This window comes from Peromyscus eremicus, chromosome 6, assembly GCF_949786415.1.
Source record: "Peromyscus eremicus chromosome 6, PerEre_H2_v1, whole genome shotgun sequence".
Classification (NCBI taxonomy): domain Eukaryota; kingdom Metazoa; phylum Chordata; class Mammalia; order Rodentia; family Cricetidae; genus Peromyscus; species Peromyscus eremicus.
Genome location: NC_081421.1, coordinates 14,564,451 through 14,584,780, shown reverse-complemented (window position 1 = coordinate 14,584,780; position 20,330 = coordinate 14,564,451). Strand labels below are relative to the sequence as shown.

The 20,330-nt window shown below is 36.9% G+C and overlaps 2 protein-coding genes and 1 long non-coding RNA gene across 12 annotated transcripts in view; 1 reads left to right on the top strand and 2 right to left on the bottom strand.

Moving 5' to 3' along the window:
• LOC131912904 (putative POTE ankyrin domain family member M) overlaps nucleotides 1–20,330 on the bottom strand; it is a 178,950-nt gene that overhangs the window by 76,071 nt on the left and 82,549 nt on the right. The gene's annotated exons all lie outside the window — the stretch shown is intronic.
• On the bottom strand, nucleotides 3,040–19,126 carry LOC131912921 (uncharacterized). 2 transcript variants are annotated; one of them, XR_009379746.1, is made up of 4 exons: nucleotides 19,006–19,090; nucleotides 18,396–18,472; nucleotides 4,182–4,280; nucleotides 3,040–3,224 (listed from the first exon to the last, which is right to left on the bottom strand). It is a non-coding gene; the product is annotated as an uncharacterized LOC131912921 (long non-coding RNA). The 2 variants fall into 2 exon arrangements; XR_009379745.1 differs by lacking the exon at nucleotides 18,396–18,472 and adding an exon at nucleotides 12,962–13,038 and having other exon boundaries at nucleotides 3,042–3,224; nucleotides 19,006–19,126.
• LOC131912917 (profilin-1-like) lies at nucleotides 14,970–15,568 on the top strand. The gene has a single exon (XM_059265215.1). The coding sequence runs from the start codon at nucleotides 14,996–14,998 to the stop codon at nucleotides 15,416–15,418; it is 423 nt and encodes a 140-aa protein (XP_059121198.1). The 5' UTR covers nucleotides 14,970–14,995; the 3' UTR covers nucleotides 15,419–15,568.

Here is a 20,330-nt window from a genome sequence, read left to right as displayed (position 1 = left end):
AAAGTTGAACAGAGTTGGACATCTGAAGAACATTCTAACATCAGACATTGAAATGCAGCATTTGGAGTTTGTCTGGCTGATTTTCAGTCTTGCTTTGATCCAGTTTTCCTCATTATGCTCCCTTCACTACATTTTGGAATGTTAATGTGCATCCTGTGCTATTATATGTTGGAAGTATGTGATCTGGTTGTTTTATTTTGATTTTATAGGGGATTACATTTAAGAGACTTATGAATTTCAGAAAAGTCCTTGAACTTTGGACTTTAAAACATTGTTGAGATTGTGATAGACAATGGAGACTTTTGAAGTTGGACTGTATTCATTTTGCATTATGATATTTTTACAAGTTTATGGGTACAGGGGAGTGGAATGTGGTAGATTGAATGTAACTGACCCCCATAGTTTCATAAGGAGTGACTATTAGGAGGTATGGTTTAGTTGGAGTGGACATGATCTTTTTTGAGCTAATGTGTCACTTTGAGTGTGGGCTTTGAGGTTTCCCATGCTCAGGACACCACTGAGTGTCTTAGTCGACTTCCCACTGCCTGAAAGATATAGGATTCTCAGTTACTGCTCCAGCACCATGTCTGCCTGCATGCTGCCATGCTCCCCATCATGATAATAATGGAGTGAACTTCTGAAAGTGTAAGTGAGCTCCATCAATTAAATGTTGTCCTTCTAAGAGTTGCTGTGGTCATGGTGTCTCTTTACAGCAGTGGAAACCCTAACTAAGGCAAGTATGCATGAGGGTGAGGTCTAAAGTGCCATGGACATGCTAGGATGCTGGAGATGCAAGGAATGTGGGATGTATGTAAGCACTCTCACATTTAAAAAGTGGAATGAGCCTGAGAGAGGCCAGATGTACTGCAGGAGTTAAGGCTGAAAAGGGCCTCTCTATGTCCTTTGGAGTTCATTTCTTGTAATCATATTCCCCACTTTCTTGTGCTAGAGCTGCAAGCTTTGGTATTTTTCTCACTTGTATTTGGTCTCGCTCTTTTTAAGATTTTTGTGTACCATTACCTACATTTTCCTTTTAGAATGCTGGTCTTTAATTTGTGACTTTGTATGTTTAAAGACTCAATATTCATTCTGATTTTGCAAACGATTAAAGCTTTCAGACTCAGAAGAGCCTTTGGATTTCAGACTTTTGTATATTGTTTGAATTGTGAATCATATGGGGACATTCCAAGTTGCACTAAATGCAGTTTACATTATGAGAAATTCATGAGCCTTATGTATGGAATATTCTTATTTATTTGTGAAGTGTCTTCCAGAGAGCCATCCAATAAATTCCTTCCCCCAAAATAGAGGTGCATTTTTTTTAAAGTTGTGGGATCTTTAAAAGTTAAGGAATGCCCTGTACAGTAGATCACTAGAGCCACCCCTTTGAGGGATTATCCTCAATCTTTAGTTTCAGAAGTGCTCAGCTTATAGGTCAACCATAACCAGAACATCTGCCGCCTCACAGTTCAGCCACCTTCCACTGATTTCCTACACCATGCCTTCTTCATTCACATGGACTTAAACTCTCTAAAGTCATGTGCCAAAACCATGCTTTGCTTTGTTTCTCAAATGGTGTTTGTCACATGACTTAAAGAACTAATACAGTATCATGGAACGGACAACATTTCATAGTAAATTTCCTTTCTCCTCCTGTCCTTTTCACCAATGAAAGAATGAATTCTACTGAGCAAATATTGTTCAAAATAAATTCCCATCAGGGCTTGGTTCTGAGGCTTAAAGTATCTTAAAAACAAATATTGACATATCACATATATTTTTTCACATATAAGACTGTTTTTGAAACAGAAAAGTCCTGCATTTATATTTATCTCAAACTATAAATAATGACATAGATAAGTGTTCCAGTGCAGCGGTTTAACTAAAGCAGTGCTTCAGTCTTGATGGACAGGGAAGAGGCTTGGCCCTGTCTCAACTTGGCATATCATGCTTTGTTGACTCCCATGGGAGGCCTTACCCTTTCTGAGGAGTGGGTTGGGGAATAGAAATGAGGTTGGGGAGGGAATAGGATGAGAGAGGAAGGGGTATGTGTGGGAACTGTGGTTGGTATGTAAAATAAACAAAAAATTTAATGAAAAAAAAGCAAAAAACAAAGTAACAAGAGAGGGACCAATATTTGCTGATTGCCTTGCATAGGACACTCAACAGTCAACAGAAAAGGCTTCAGTAGGTTTTATTTTACCCAGAATCACTGGAATAGCAGTAAAAAAGACATTGCAAAAGCAATCAGGACAGTTACTATACATAAAAGGACGAAGTGCCAGAAAGGGTGTGAGAAATTGTAACCCATGTGCTTTGCTGATAGGTATGGAGAGTGATGTAGGAGCTGGGGGATACAGTATGGCGCCTCCTCACAAACTTAAATGGGGAATTACCATATGATTTTTTCATACACATTTATATTTACTTCACATCTATATTTATTCCCCAAAGAATTTCATGTCAGGCCTCAGATACTCATGTACTTCTGAGAAAACACACCTCTGCATTGCTCATTATAATTGAAAGATGCCAAGAAGAAATCCAATCACGATTAGAAGAATAAACAATGGATAAACTAAAAAAACTAAAACAGTGCTCATTTACATAAAGAAGGTATGGATGAACCATCAATGACCATCATCAAATACTGTATAGCTGCATTAGTAACTAGAAGACCTAAAGGGAAATATAGCAATTAAATGGACTCAAACAACTTTGAATGGGTAATTAAATTATTATTATTTAATTATTATTAATTATTAATTATTCAATAACTTTGCACATTCAAAAATGATATCTTATAAAATATATTACAAAGCACATAAACATATATACATATAAACATATATACATATATACATATGTACACATATACATGAACTATTTACATCAAGGGAAGGAAGGTAAATGTAAAATAAACACTGAAGAAAGCATAATATATTAACAATATAACATAATCTAATAAAACAAGATAAACATATGGAAATAAAAACTGAAGATAATATAATAGTGTAATATAGTATAACATAATAAAACAAAATAAACAGGTGAAAATAACACTGAAGATTATGTAATATAATACTATATTATTCTAAAACATAAAATAAAAATGTGCTTTTTCTTGAAGCAATTATTGGAGAAGAGACAGATTTTCTCCTGAGTTGTCTTATTGTGGATGGTCGGAGAAGTTGTCAGGCAATTGTCGTAGGCTTGTCCAAGTTCTAGGATGAGAATAATTCATTTTAAATGCACACTGCTCTCTTCTGTTTTATAAACTTTATGGTGAAAAGAGCTAGTTAGAGCATTCATAAAATGCATTTCTAGAACATGTGTGCCAATAGAGACGTTTTTGTAAAGTTCACCTTTCATCCATCATGAACATTCCATTGAATACTTCACTTTCATGACAGATCTATATGCTCCATGACATTTGTGAACCTTAATGCTAACACCTAACTCTAACCTTAAATCTACTCTAACTATATAACAGGAAGCCTAATCATAAAACTCAACCGAGCCTTAAAGTCTAAATTGGAACCTAACTCTAGTATGTAACAACAGTGAGGAAAACATGGAAGATGGTTAGGAATATCTTTTCTTCTTATCAATGAAACCTCTTGTGTTAGAAATCGATTTATGTTCTTTTTACATTTTCAACACCATACTATTCCTTTTCTAAAGAATTTATTCTCTCCCCGACCACCAGACACACTGCCCCATTTTCCTCCTTTATGTCCAGTATTTGAAACTGTTCATATTCTTTAGCTCCCAGCTTTCTCTCTTCAGCTTTATTTCCTAATATTCCTGAACCTTTGAAATGTGACCAAAACATACATACACACACATTCTAAATATCTATCCATCTGTCATCTATCTATCTATCTATCTATCTATCTATCTATCTATCTATCTTACTATCTATATCTATATAATCTATCTAAATAACTGTATATGTATATGTATATGTATGTATATATATATATATATATATATATGCAATTGATGACAATCTTGATTTAGCCAGTTGTTGACTCATGAGATAATCATTCCATTGACAGTTAACTCTTTTTATCCCCCATGCTGCACTGAAATACTTATACTCCTGAGCTGGAAAACTGAGTATATATTTTAGATAAACATTCTTTCTAATACATTTTAAAAGAAAATATAACTCTTACCATCACTTTTTTATGTTTTCTCTTCTATTTCTTGTAGTGGGAAGAAGAGCTCCGTTTTTTGGTGAAACATGCACAAAAGCATGCTCTTATAGCATCAATCTGAAAGAGATTATGTAAAATAAGGAGTTTTTAAACTGAAAATTAAAACAATGTCACCAAAGATTGAACCATCCATTCAACTAAAAAGGGCAACTATGGCTGATTGCATATTTTACATACATTCACAATTTTAGAATAAGTTACAATAGTATGAGAATTAAGTACTAGGACTCCTTCAGAAAGGGAGGGACTTGAGTTCTAGGTTTAGGCTACCTCTGATGTTCCAGAAACTCCAGAACCAGATGAAAGATTCTGACTTCCCTTTAGGGCCACATAAGATACCCATGAACTTTGTCCTGGGGCCTGACTTGCATGATCTCCTACAACAACATAAGGCCCAGGGATTTTCCTCCAGAATCCCAGGCAGTATGACTTCTTACACCAAGTGAAGGCCCTGACTTCTAGAGGGTAGGCCCACCGATGAACTAGGCAAACTCCATGACCAGTTGAGAGGCTCTCACTGCTTTGATTCAACCTATGTATTCTGCTCAGGACCATTCCCATAGGTGGCTAGGTTTCACCTGCCAGGCACCACCTGTATTGACACATGAACCCTGTTCTAGGCTTAAACAGAGGCTGACTCCCAGAAGAAGGATATCCTTCAAATCACAAACATATTTAAAAATCTCCTTTGCATGTAATTCTAAAATCTAAAAGAAATGGATGTATTTCTAGATTCATTGTATGTAATGAAATTAAGTCAGGAGGAAGGAGATGATTATATATATATATATATATATATATATATATATATATATATATATATATGCACTATTGAGATTGAAAAAGGAACAAAATACTTTTCAACTAAAAACTGACCAGGACCAGATGGATTATTTGCAGAATTTTACAGAATACCAAAGAAAAATGAATATCATTGCTACTTAGATCATTTCATGAAATAGTAAAACAAAGGATTTCTCCAAAATTTTTATGATGCCAATAATACCTTGATATCCAAAGTAGAGAAAGATTCATACAAAAAGAATTAAAACCACAGACTGATTTTCATGATGAGAACAGATACAAAACTTCTAAATGTGAGATTGACAAGCTGGGGTTTGAGAGATGCCCCAGCATTGACAAGCAATGCCTATTCTTCCAGAGGACCCACTTTCAATTCCTAGCATCCATACCATATCTCACAACTATCTGTAACTCCAGTTCCAGGGAATTGGATGCTCTTTTCTGGCCTCTGAGTATACCAAGTACACATATCGTGCACAAGAATACATGTAGACAAATAACCATATACATAAAATTAAAAATGATATTGGCAAAGAGAATTTAAGACCATAACAAAAAGTATATCCGTGATGGCCCTTTTGGTTTCATGCAAGAATGCACGGTAAGAAAAATGTATGTAAACCAATACATACAACAAATCAAATAAATGGAATAAAGAAATTCACATGATCATCCCAATATATGCATGAATGACCACTAACACAATTGAACATTTGGACCATAATGATAAAAGTCAGGAGAGGCTAGGTATGGGTAGAGAATATGTCATAATTATACAAGTAATAAACAACAAGCTTACCATCTACATGTTCTAAAATGGAGAAAAAATATTAATCTAACCATAATGATGAGAAAAAAGGCATTTATTGTTCACTGTCTCTATACTTTTTAATAAAGAGCTGAAGTTCTAGATAGACCCAATAAGGTAAGAAGAATATTAAAGCATACAAAGTGTGAGAGAACTCAGAATGCCCCTGCTTAAAGATGGTAGGATTTTATCAGCTGTAAAAGGGTTGAGGCTCCACAAAACGTCTTACAGCTGATAAACACTACAACAAATTAGCATTTCACAAATTTAACACTAAAATCAGTGGTAACAAACTGAATAAAAAATCAATGAAAGAATCCCACTCACCTGCCCTAGGATATAGAATCAACCTTGATAGCCATCAGCAGATGAATGGATAAGGAAAATGTGGTATATACACACAATGGAATATTACTCAATGTAAAGAAAAAAGAAATAGTAAAAATTGCAAGTAAATTAATAGAACTAGAAGAAGTTTTACTCAATGAGGCCAGCTAGGATTAGAAAAGCAAATGTGATATGCTGTCCTCATGTGTAGATAGTAGGCTTTTGTATGTTCAATTAGGATTACACGAGGAAACCTAGAAATTAGACATGGTCTATTGTAGATGGACCCATTGAAATGGAGATAGTAAAATATATGTAAAATTAAATCAGAGAAGGAGAATACTGGATGTTGACAGTTTCAATCATGGAAGAATTGGAGGCTAAAGGACAGAAGGATGAGTGCCAAATAAAAATGAAGGTCTATGAAAATAGCCTTATAGGAACCAAGATCTTGCAAATTAAGTAAAATATAATTTAAGGGAAGGTAGAACACTGGTGACAAGAAATAACACTGGAGCAATAAGTACTCTGGGCTAAGGTTTAAGTGGCAATGAAGGTAGAAGAATAAGTCAGAGCAGGGACTAAGGTGTAACTGAACATAAACTAAGGCTGTATGAAGGCTTGTGGAAGCGACTAGTTGGTCAAATAGTTTAAAAGACATACTAAAAAGAGTTTGTTCAGAGGTACCTGGAATGTGTTGACTTATCTCATAAGACATGAGATTTACATTGAAACTCTAAAACAAGGGAAAGGATACCTCCTTTTCAGTTATTGGTCAAGTAGGCCTCCATGTCACCCCAAATAACACAATCTATTTCTACACATTCTGGTTGTTTGTCATAACTAAATGGTAAGACTCTTTTGTTGAAGATACCACACAGTCTGGTTGCAGGGCATTTAGAACTCAATCCCTAGCAGATGAAGAATTTCTGCCTTTCATCATAATAAAAGTTGTAGTTCCAGTCATTTGTCATGAAATACATCAAGAGTCTATCCAGTAATGGACCTTTCCTATGACAACAGTGACCATCCAGGCAAGCTGTCCACAATGGTTGGGTGGTAGATATGTAAATAACTAACCTTGTTAGGAATGGATGGGAGCCCTGTTCCAAGCAATGGATTAAATATCTGATGCTGTAAACCTTGTCAAAAGCTTATGTCTGGAATAGTCATAAGCTAGTTCAGGAGAATCAACTAGTGCTATTATTATTTACATTTATACTCATAGGTTTGTTCTGCTCTCATTGTAGGTCATATGATTTTTTTTCAGAGGGTAATGGTTAATGTAGAGTCTCATAACTAGTTAACATGATAAGGATAAGCCAGAGTGAAGGCTGATCTGCAGTTGAGTCATTTGCATTGACCTTCCACTACTGAAAGCTCAAGAAACAATGAGGAAGAATGGTCTGAAAACAATGTAAGAGTTTGAATCTGGAGAGAAGTACACTGAAATGTTCTTTTTGGGACATGGCATAACGGATGCACAGCTCAACTCAGAACAGCTGTGTCTTACACTAGACTTGCACAAGCTCAAGCCAGTCAAGATGCCAGCATGAATGAGGAAATATCTCTCAAGGCACTAGAAGTAGATGAGGAGCAATAGGCCATGGCTGGTTGTGAAAAGGAGGAGATTAATTTATCTGTGAGCTGTGGCTTAGGACAGATTGCTCATGTCCCAGAAAGTGTCTTCACACACATTCACAGATGGTCAGGCCTACTTGGACTCAGTGGGCTCTTAAGTGTAATTTTAAGAGCTGGGCAGTGGTGGCACAAACCTTTAATCTCAGCACTCGGGAGGCAGATATGGGCAGATCTCTGTGAGTTCGAGGCCAGCCTGCTCTACAGAGTGAGTTCCAGGAAAGGTGCAAAGCTACACAGAAAAACACTGTCTCAGAAAACAAAAACAAAAACAAAAACAAAAACAAAAGTAATTTTAAGAGACATTAAACAAAGAAGAAGAAGAAGGAGAGGAAGAAGAAGAAGAAGAAGAAGAAGAAGAAGAAGAAGAAGAAGAAGAAGAAGAAGAAGAAAAAGAAGAAGGATGATGAGTTCAACCAGCACAAGGTGGAGGGAGTCAGTGGTGAATGTAGTTTTCAAAGAAGAAATAAGAAGAATATTAAAAAAAAAATTTACATTCTATGTATTAATTCTAGAAGACATACTAAATGTAACCTATTTGGCCTATGGAACATTACTCTGGAAACAGCATAAATGTGCAATGTCAACTGAAGTATTTACTTACAAATGGTCGCTTAGTTTTTCTGGCACTGTGCTGCCTCTGCTCTTCTGAGGTATGCTCTTGGTCTTCCATGATGGATGCTGTTAACAAGTGCATATATTTCACTAAGCAAAGTACAATGAACATTTAGGGGAAAAGCTGTCCATTGCTATAATGAAGACACATTAGGGATGAGAAAATATTTATTTTCATTTTCCCAAGCAATATTTTGAATTAAGTATAAACTGCAGTGGAAATATTTAACTTATCTTCTTTATTTAATAAAAAATTTCTCATAAAAACAGGTTTTTGGGTATGTTTTTTTCTCTGAACAGAGGTTTGGGAAGCAGATCCCACTGTATGGGAGTTCACTTCACTTACATATTCAGATTGATCTCATATATTTCTGAACACAAAGCAAATGAAATATGCACACCTGAGAGGTGGGAGCAAGGACTCTGTCTTTGACAAACAAAATCTTACCTGTTGCTCAGTTTTGATAATGTGTGTGTGTTATTACCATTCTACTAATCCTTTTGCTTCCTATATGTGTAGTTGTCTATTACAGATAGTGTTCTGTTCTATATACAATCATTCTATAGAACAAGTATATTTTAAAATGTAGTACTTACTTCTCTCCTGATGCATTATTACAATTTTTTCTGCATCATTGTCCATATTGTCTGAGTCAGGAGCTTTTGTGGAAGATTTCTGTGGTCCATTGGGGTCAGACACACTCTATCAACAGGAGTATTGGTAACATATGTTAGAAAGGTCTTATTTGATTTCTAAGAACATATTTGAATTCCTAATTTTATGACAAGTGTACTTGAAATTCTATGTAGTATATATTGAAGACAAAGACATTTTAGTATCAAATCTATTTTACACAGTAAACTCTAAATCTATCCTTCATTTTTCAGGGCAACTCATTATGTAAGAGAAACAAAGAAAAGAAGAAACACATTCAGAGGTTTTGACCTGATGCACAATATTAGGAAAAAACAAAAGCAACTACCTTTATATAAGAACTGTTAATGCTATTTATATTCCCAAATGAAATTGGAGGATATTTATAAAATAAAGAATTGCCTACCCTATTATCAGGAAAATTTCTTTGGACAGTGTGGTACTTTGAATGCAAATGGGCCCCATAAGCTTATAGGAAGTGTCACTATCAGAAGGTTTGGCCTTGTTGGCGGTGGTGTGACCTTGCTGGGGGAAGTTTGTCTCTGTGGGGGCCATTTGAGGTCTCCTGTGCTCAAGTTACACCCAGAGTAGACACAGGCTCTTTTAGTGCTTGCTGATCAGGATGAGAACTCTCAGCTCCTTATCCAGGACCATGTCTGCCTGCATGCTGCCATGTCCCACCATGATGATGGTGGACAAAACCTGGGAAACAGGAATCCATCCCAATGAAATGGTTCCCTAATAGGAGTAGCCATGGTTTTGGTATCTCTTCCCAGCAATAGAAACTATAACTAATACAAACAGTATTGATTTCTATTCTCCTATTTGTCTCCCTTTAATTTTGTTCTCCTGATGTATTGCTCCAGCTAATAGATTGAGCACAACATTGAAAAGGATTCAAGATGATAAACAAATTTGTCTCTTATGACCTCAAGGGAGTCATGTTTTCATCTATTGAAGAAGACTTTGGCTGTGAGTTTCCCATTACATAATTTTTATTGTGTTGAGATATGCTCCTTGTCTTACACTCTCTGGATTCTTATCATGATGGTATATATGGTTTTTAGCAAGGGCCTTATCTACATGTATTGAGAAGATTAAGTGACTTTTTGTCTAAGTCTGTTTCTGTGCTTTGTTAAATCTGTTGACTGTGTATTTCAAACCATCTCTGCATCTCTGAGATAAAAACAACTTGGTCTTTGAACATTTGAACAACTGAACATGTGGAACTTAGTGATAAAAGTTAAGGAGAGGCTAGGTGTGGGTAGAGAATATGTCACAATTGTACAAGCAATAAACAACAAGCCTACTATCTACATGTTCTAAAATGGAGGAAAAGTATTGATCTACCATAATGATAAGAAAAAAAGGCAATCATTGTTTAATGTCTCTATACTTTTTAATAAAGAGCTGAAGTTCTAGATAGACCCAATAAGATAAGAAGTATATTAAAGCATACAAAGTGTAAGAGAATTCAGAATGCCCCTACTTAAATATGGTAGAATTTTATCAGCTGTAAAAGGGTTGAGGCTCCACAAAAAGTCTTACAGCTGATAAACCCTGCAACAAATTAGCATTTCACAAATTTAACACCAAAATCAGTGATGACAAACTGAATAAAAATCAATGAAAGAATCCCACTCACCTGCCCTATATTATAGAATCAACCTTGATAGTCATCAGCAGATGAAAGGATAAGGAAAATGTGGTATATACACACAATGGAATATTACTCAATGTAAAGAAAAATGAAATAGTAAAAACTGCAAGTAAATTAATAGAACTAGAAGAAGTTTTACTCAATTAGGCCAGCTAGGATTAAAAAAGAAATGTGATATGCTGTCCTCATGTGTAGATATTAGACTTTTTTATGTTCAAATAGAATTATACGAGGAAGCCTAGAAATTAGACATGATCTATTGTAGATGGACTTATTGAAAGGGAGATAGTAAAATATATGTAAAATTAAATCAGAGCAGGAGAATACTGGATGTTGACAGTTTCAATCATGGAAGAATTGGAGGCTAAAGGACAGAAGGATGAGTGCCAAATAAAAATGAAGGTCTATGAAAAAAGCCTGATAGGAACCAAGATCTTGCAAATTAAGTGAAATATAATTTAAGGGGAGGTAGAACACAGGTGACAAGTAATAACACTGGAGCAATAAGTACTCTGGGCTAAGGTTTAAGTGGCAATGAAGGTAGAAGAATAAGTCAGAGCAGGGACTAAGGTGTAACTGAACATATACTAAGGCTGTATGAAGGCTTGTGGAAGCGACTAGTTGGTCAAATAGTTTAAAAGATATACTAAAAAGAGTTTGTTCAGAGGTACCTGGAATGTGTTGACTTCCCTAATAAGGCATGAGATTTACATTGAAACTCCTAAACAATGGAAATGATACCTCCTTTTGAGTTATTGGTCAAGAGGCCTCCATGTCACCCCAAATAACACAATCTATTTCTACACATTCTGGTTATTTGTCATAACTAAATGGTAAGACTCTCTTGTTGAAGATACCACACAGTCTGGTTTCAGGGCATTTAGAACTCAATCCCTAGCAGACAAGGAATTTCTGCCTTTCATCATAATAAAAGTTGTAGTTCCAGTCACTGGTCATGAAATACATCAAGAGTCTATCAGGTCTTGGACCTTTCCTATGACAACAGTGACCATCCAGGAAAGCTGTCCACAATGGTTGTGTGGTAGTTATGTAAATAACCAACCTTGTTAGGAATGGATGGTAGACCTGCACCAAGCAATGGATTAAATATCTGATGCTGTAAACCTTGTCAAAAGCTTATGTCTGGAATAGTCATAAGCTAGTTCAGGAGAATCAACTAGTGCTATTATTATTTACATTTATACTCATAGGTTTGTTCTGCTCTCATTGTTGGCCAGACGATTTTTTTTCAAAGGGTAATGGTTAATGTAGAGACTCATAACTAGTTAGCATGATAAGGATAAGCCAGTGTGAAGGTTCATCTGCAGATGGGTCATTTGTATTGACCTTCCACTGCTGAAAGCTCAAGAAACAATGAGGAAGAATGGTCTGAAAACAATGTAAGAGTTTGAATCTGGAGAGAAGTACACTGAAATGTTCTTTTTGGGACATGGCATAACGGATGCACAGATCAACTCAGAACAGCTGTGTCTTACACTAGACTTGCACAAGCTCAAGCCAGTCAAGATGCCAGCATGAATGAGGAAACATCTCTCAAGGCCCCAGCACTAGATGAGGAGCAATAGGCCATGACTGGTTGTAAAAGGAGGAGATTAATTTATCTGTGGGCTGTGGCTTAGGACAGATAGCTCATGTCCTAGAAAGTGTCTTCACACACATTCACAGATGGACAGCCCTACTTGGACTCAGTGGGCTATTAATAGTAATTTTAAGAGCCCTGCAGTGGTGGCACACACCTTTAATCCCAGTACTCAGGAGGCAGAGATGGGCAGATCTCTGTGAGTTTGAGGCCAGCCTGGTCTACAGAGTGAGTTCCAGGAAAGGTGCAAGCTACACAGAAAAACACTGTCTCAGAAAACAAAAACGAAAACAAAAGTAAATTTTAAGAGACATTAAGCAAAGAAGAAGAAGAGGAAGAAGAACAAGAAGAAGAAGAAGAAGAAGAAGAAGAAGAAGAAGAAGAAGAAGAAGAAGAAGAAGAAGAAGAAGAAGAAGAATGGTGAGTTCCACCAGCACAAGATGGAAGGAGTCAGTGGTGAATGTAGTTTTCAAAGAATAAATAGTAAGAACACTTAAAAAAAATGTTTACATTCTACGTATTAATTCTAGAAGACATACTAAATTTAACCTTATTTTAACCTTATTTGGCCTATGGAACACTACTGTGGAAACAGCATAAATGTGCAATGTAAACTGAAGTATATACTTACAAATGGCCGCTTAGTTTTTCTAGCACTGTGCTGCCTCTGCTCTTCTGAGGCATGTTCTTGGTCTTCCATGACAGATGCTGTTAACAAGTGCACATATTTCACTAAGCAAAGTACAATGAAATTTAGGGGAATAGCTGTCCATTGCTCTAATGAAGACACATTAGGGATGAGAAAATACTTACTTTCATTTTCCCAAGCAAAAGTTTGAATTAAGTATAAACTGCAGTGGAAAAATTTAACTTATCTTCTCTATTTAATAAAGAATCTCTCTTAAAAACAGGTGTTTGAGTATGGTTTTTCTCTGAACAGAGGTTTAGGAAGCAGCCCCCACTGTATGGGAGTTTCCTTCACTTACATATTCAGATTGATCTCATATATTTCTGAAGATAAAGCAAATGAAATATGGACACCTGAGAGGTGGGAGCAAGGACTCTGTCTTTGACAAACAAAATCTTATCTGTTGCTCAGATTTGATAATGTGTGTGTGTTATTACCAATCTACTAATCCTTTTGCTTCCTATATGTGTAGTTGTCTGTCTATTACAGATAGTGTTCTGTTCTATACACAATCACTCTATAGAACAAGTATATTTTAAAATGTAGTACTTACTTCTCTTCTGATGCATTATTACATTCTTTTCTGCATCATTGTCCATATTGGATGAGTTGGGAGCTTTTGTGGAAGATTTTTGTGGTCCATTAGGGTCAGACACACTCTATCAACAGGAGTATTGGTAACATGTTAGAAAGGTCTTATTTGATTTCTAAGAACATATTTGAATTCCTAATTTTATGACAAGTGTACTTGAAATTGTATGTAGTATATATTGAAGACAAAGACATTTTAGTATCAAATCTATTTTACACAGTAAACTCTAAATCTATCCTTCATTTTTCAGGGCAACTCATTATGTAAGAGAAACAAAGAAAAGAAGAAACACATTCAGAGGTTTTGACCTGATGCACAATATTAGGAAAAACAAAAGCAACTACCTTTATATAAGAACTGTTAATGCTATTTATATTCCCAAATGAAATTGGAGGATATTTATAAAATAAAGAATTGCCTACCCTATTATCAGGAAAATTTCTTTGGACAGTGTGGTACTTTGAATGCAAATGGGCCCCATAAGCTTATAGGAAGTATCACTATCAGAAGGTTTGGCCTTGTTGGCGGTGGTGTGACCTTGCTGGGGGAAGTTTGTCTCTGTGGGGGCCATTTGAGGTCTCCTGTGCTCAAGTTACACCCAGAGTAGACACAGGCTCTTTTAGTGCTTGCTGATCAGGATGAGAACTCTCAGCTCCTTATCCAGGACCATGTCTGCCTGCATGCTGCCATGTCCCACCATGATGATGGTGGACAAAACCTGTGAAACAGGAATCCATCCCAATGAAATGGTTCCCTAATAGGAGTAGCCATGGTCATGGTATCTCTTCCCAGCAATAGAAACCATAACTAATACAAACAGTATTGATTTCTAGTCTCCTATTGGTCTCCCTTTAATTTTGTTGCTCCAGCTAATAGATTGAGCACAACATTGAAAAGGATTCAAGATGAGAGACAAACCTGTCTCTTATGACCTCAAGGCACTCATGTTTTCTTCTATTGAAGAAGACGTTGGCTCTGAGTTTCTCCTTATATAATTGTTATTGTGTTGAGATATGCTCCTTTTTTTACACTCTCTGGATTATTATCATGATGGTATATTGGATTTTGGCAAGGGCCTTATCTACATGTATTGAGAAGATTAGGTGACTTTTTGTCTAAGTCTGTTTCTGTGCTTTGTTAAATCTGTTGACTTGTGTATTTCAAACAATCTCTGCATCTCTGAGATCAAAACAACTTGGTCATTGAACATTTGAACAATTGAACATGTGGAACTTAGTGATAAAAGTTAAGGAGAGGCACAGCTAACAGAGCCGCGTTCTGGAAGGCAGCGCCTGCCCCGAGCTCTCTGCCTCCCCCTGCCCGCCAGCCCAAGCCCAGCCCGCGGCCCCAGCAGCAGCCCGCAGAGCAGCCCCAGCAGCAGCGCCATGGCCAGGTGGAATGCCTACATCGACAGCCTCACGGCGGACAGGACCTGTCAGGACGCGGCCATCATAGGCTACAAGGACTCGCCCTCCGTCTGGGCCGCCGTCCCCAGGAAGACCTTCCTTAGCATTAAGCCAGCTGAGGTTGGTGTCCTGGTAGGCAAAGACTGGTCAAGTTTTTTCGTGAATGGGCTGACACTTGGGGGCCAGAAATGTTCTGTGATCCGGGACTCACTGCTGCAGGATGGGGAATTTACAATGGATCTTCGTACCAAGAGCACCAGAGGAGCCCCAACCTTCAATGTCACTGTCACCATGACTGCCAAGACGCTAGTCCTGCTGATGGGCAAAGAAGGTGTCCATGGTGGTTTGATCAACAAGAAATGTTATGAAATGGCCTCCCACCTGCGGCGTTCCCAGTACTGACCTCATCTGTCCCCTCCCCCACCGCTCCCTTCTGCTTTTGCACCCCTTCTTTCCATACACACACACACACACCCCATTATTTTTTTGGGCCATTACCCCATTTCCCTTATTGCTGCCCAAACCACATGGGCCGGGGGCTGGGGCTGGACAGACAGATACCTCCCCTTACCCATACCCCCTCCTGTGGGAGTTTGGAAAAATTTTTTGGGTTTTTCTTCTTTCTTTTTTTTTTCTGAATAAAAAGGATTCTACTAAAAAAAAAAAAGTTAAGGAGAGGCTAGGTATGCGTAGAGAACATGTCACAATTATACAAGCAATAAGCAACAAGCCTACAGTCTACGTCTTCTAAATTGGAGAAAAAAATATTAATCTAAAATTATGATGAGAAAAAAGGCAATCATTGTTTAATGTCTCTATACATTTTAATAAAGAGCTGAAGTTCTAGATAGATCCAATAAGGTAAGAAGAATATTAAAGTATACAAAGTGTAAGAGAATTCAGAATGCCCCTACTTAAAGATGGTAGAATTTTATCAGCTGTAAAAGGGTTGAGGCTCCACAAAATGTCTTACAGCTGATAAACACTACAACAAATTAGCATTTCACAAATTTAACACCAAAATCAGTGATAACAAACTGAATAAAAAATCAATGAAAGAATCCCACTCACCTGCTCTAGGATATAGAATCAAACTTGATAGACATCACCAGATGAATGGATAAGGAAAATGTGGTATATACACACAATGGAATATTACTCAATGTAAAAAAAAATGAAATAGTAAAAATTGCAAGTAAATTAATAGAACTAAAAGAAGTTTTACTCAATGAGGCCAGCTAGGATTAAAAAGCAAATGTGATATGCTGTCCTCATGTGTAGATATTAGACTTTTGTATGTTCAATTAGGATTAAACGAGGAAACCTAGAAATTAGACATGGTCTATTGTAGATGGACCCATTGACAGGAAGATAGGAAAATGTATGTAAAATTAAGTCAGAGAAGGAGAATACTGGATGTTGACAGTTTCAATCATGGAATGATTGGAGGCTAAAGGACAGAATATGAGTGCCAAATAAAAATGAAGGTCTATGAAAAAAGCCTTATAGGAACCAATATCTTGCAAATTAAGTAAAATATAATTTAAGGGGAGGTAGAACACAGGTGACAAGAAATAACACTGGAGCAATAAGTACTCTGGGCTAAGGTTTAAGTGGCAATGAAGGTAGAAGAATAAGTCAGAGCAGGGACTAAGGTGTAACTGAACATAAACTAAGGCTGTATGAAGGCTTGTGGAAGCGACTAGTTGGTCAAATAGTTTAAAAGACATACTAAAAAGAGTTTGTTCAGAGGTACCTGGAATGTGTTGACTTATCTCATAAGACATGAGATTTACATTGAAACTCTGAAACAATGGAAAGGATACCTCCTTTTGAGTTATTGGTCAAGTAGGCCTCCATGTCACCCCAAATAACATAATCTATATCTTCTCATTCTGGTTGTTTGTCATACATAAATGGTAAGACTCTTTTGTTGAAGATACCACACAGTCTGGTTGCAGGGCATTTAGAACTCAATCCCTAGAAGAGGAGGAATTTCTGCCTTTCATCATAATAAAAGTTGTAGTTCTAGTCACTGGTCATGAAATACATCAAGAGTCTATCCAGTCTTGGACCTTTCCTATGACAACAGTGACCAGCCAGGCAAGCTGTCCACAATGGTTGGGTGGTAGTTATGTAAATAACCAACCTTGTTAGGAATGGATGGGAGACCTGTTCCAAGCAATGGATTAAATGTCTGATGCTATAAACCTTGTCAAAAGCTTATGCCTGGAATAGTTATGAGCTAGTTCAGGAGAATCAACTGGTGCTATTATTATTTACATTTATACTCATAGGTTTGTTCTGCTCTCATTGTAGGTCATATGATTTTTTTTCAAAGGGTAATGGTTAATGTAGAGACTCATAACTAGTTACCATGATAAGGATAAGCCAGAGTGAAGGCTCATCTGCAGATGGGTCATTTGCATTGACCTTCCACTACTGAAAGCTCAAGAAACAATGAGGAAGAATGGTCTGAAAACAATGTAAGAGTTTGAATCTGGAGAGAAGTACACTGAAATGTTCTTTTTGGGACATGGCATAACAGATGCACAGATCAACTCAGAACAGCTGTGTCATACACTAGACTTGCACAAGCTCAAGCCAGTCAAGATGTAAGCATGAATGAGGAAACATCTCTCAAGGCCCCAGCACTAGATGAGTAGCAATAGGCCATGGCTGGTTGTGAAAGGAAGAGATTAATTTATCTGTGGGCTGTGGCTTAGGACAGATAGCTCATGTCCCAGAAAGTGTCTTCACACACATTCACAGATGGTCAGCCCTACTTGGACTCAGTGGGCTCTTAATAGTAATATTAAGAGCCAGACAGTGGTGGCACAAACATTTAATCTCAGAACTCAGGAGGTAGAGACAGGCAGATCTCTGTGAGTTCGAGGCCAGCCTGCTCTACAGAGTGAGTTCCAGGAAAGGTGTAAAGCTATACAGAAAAACACTGTCTCAGAAAACAAAAACAAAAACAAAACCAAAAGTAATTTTAAGAGACATTAAACAAAGAAGAAGAAGAAGAAGAAGAAGAAGAAGAAGAAGAAGAAGAAGAAGAAGAAGAAGAAGAGGAAGATGAAGAGGAAGAAGGAGGAGAAGGAGGAGGAGGAGCGGGAGGAGAGGGAGGAGAGGGAGGAGAAAGAGGAGGAGGAGGAGGAGGAGGAGGAGGAGGAGGACGAGGAGTTCAACCAGCACAAGGTGGAGATAGTCAGTGGTGAATGTAGTTTTCAAAGAAGAAATAATAAGAATATATAAAAAAAAATTTACGTCCTATGTATTAATTCTAGAAGACATACTAAATTTAACCTATTTGGCCTATGGAACATTACCGTGGAAACAGCTTAAATGTGCAATGTAAACTGAAGTATATACTTACAAATGGCCGCTTAGTTTTTCTAGCACTGTGCGGCCTCTGCTCTTCTGAGGTATGCTCTTGGTCTTCCATGATGGATGCTGTTAACAAGTGCATATATTTCACTAAGCAAAGTACAATGAACATTTAGGGGAAAAGCTGTCCATTGCTATAATGAAGACACATTAGGGATGAGAAAATATTTATTTTCATTTTTCCAAGCAATAGTTTGAATTAAGTATAAACTGCAGTGGAAAAATTTAACTTATCTCCTCTATTCAATAAAGAATCTCCCATAAAAACAGGTGTTTGAGTATGTTTTTTCTCTGAACAGAGGTTTGGGAAGCAGACCCCACTTTATGGGGGTTCACTTCACTTACATATTCAGATTGATCTCATATATTTCTGAAGATAAAGCAAATGAAATATGGACAATGAGAGGTGGAAGCAAGGACTCCGTCTTTGACAAACAAAATCTTATCTGTTGCTCAGATTTGATAATGTGTGTGTGTTATTACCATTCTACTAATCCTTTTGCTTCCTATATGTGTAGTTGTCTGTCTATTACATATAGTGTTCTGTTCTATACACAATCATTGTATAGAACAAGTATATTTTAAAATGTAGTACTTACTTCTCTCCTGATGCATCACTACAATTTTTTCTGCATCCTTGTCTATATTGGATGATTCAGGAGCTTTTGTGGAAGATTTCTGTGGTCCATTGGGGTCAGACACACTCTATCAACAGGAGTGTTGGTAACATATGTTAGAAAGGTCTTATTTGATTCCTAAGAACATATTTGAATTCCTAATTTTATGACAAGTGTACTTGAAATTCTATGTAGTATATATGGAAGACAAAGACATTTTAGTAGCAAATCTATTTTGCACAGTAAACTTTAAATCTATCCTTCATTTCTCATGGCAACTCATTATGTAGAAGAAAAAAAAAGAAGAAACATATTTAGAGGATTTGACCTGATGCACAATATTAACAAAACAAAAGCAACTACTTTTATATAAGAACTGTTAATGCTATTTATATTCCCAAATGAAATTGGAGGATATTTATAAAATAAAGAATTGCCTACCCTATTATCAGGAAAATTTCTTTGGACAGTGTGGTACTTTGAATGCAAATGGGCCCCATAAGCTTATAGGAAGTGTCACTATCAGAAGGTTTGGCCTTGTTGGCGGTGGTGTGACCTTGTTGGGGGAAGTTTGTCTCTGTGGGGGCCATTTGAGGTCTCCTGTGCTCAAGTTACACCCAGAGTAGACACAGGCTCTTTTAGTGCTTGCTGATCAGGATGAGAACTCTCAGCTCCTTATCCAGGACCATGTCTGCCTGCATGCTGCCATGTCCCACCATGATGATGGTGGACAAAACCTGGGAAACAGGAATCCATCCCAATGAAATGGTTCCCTAATAGGAGTAGCTAAGGTCATGGTATCTCTTCCCAGCAATAGAAACCATAACTAATACAAACAGTATTGATTTCTAGTCTCCTATTGGTCTCCCTTTAATTTTGTTCTCCTGATGTATTGCTCCAGCTTATAGATTGAGCACAACATTGAAAAGGATTCAAGATGATAAACAAATTTGTCTCTTATGACCTCAAGGGAGTCATGTTTTCATCTATTGAAGAAGACGTTGGCTGTGAGTTTCCCATTATATAATTTTTATTGTGTTGAGATATGCTCCTTTTCTTACACTCTCTAGATTATTATCATGATGGTATATATGGTTTTTAGCAAGGGCCTTATCTACATGAATGAGAAGATTAGGTGACTTTTTGTCTAAGTCTGTTTCTGTGCTTTGTTAAATCTGTTGACTTGTGTATTTCAAACAATCTCTGCATCTCTGAGATAAAAACAACTTGGTCATTGAACATTTGAACAACTGAACATGTGGAACTTAGTGAATAAAGTTAAGCAGAGGCTAGGTGTGGGTAGAGAA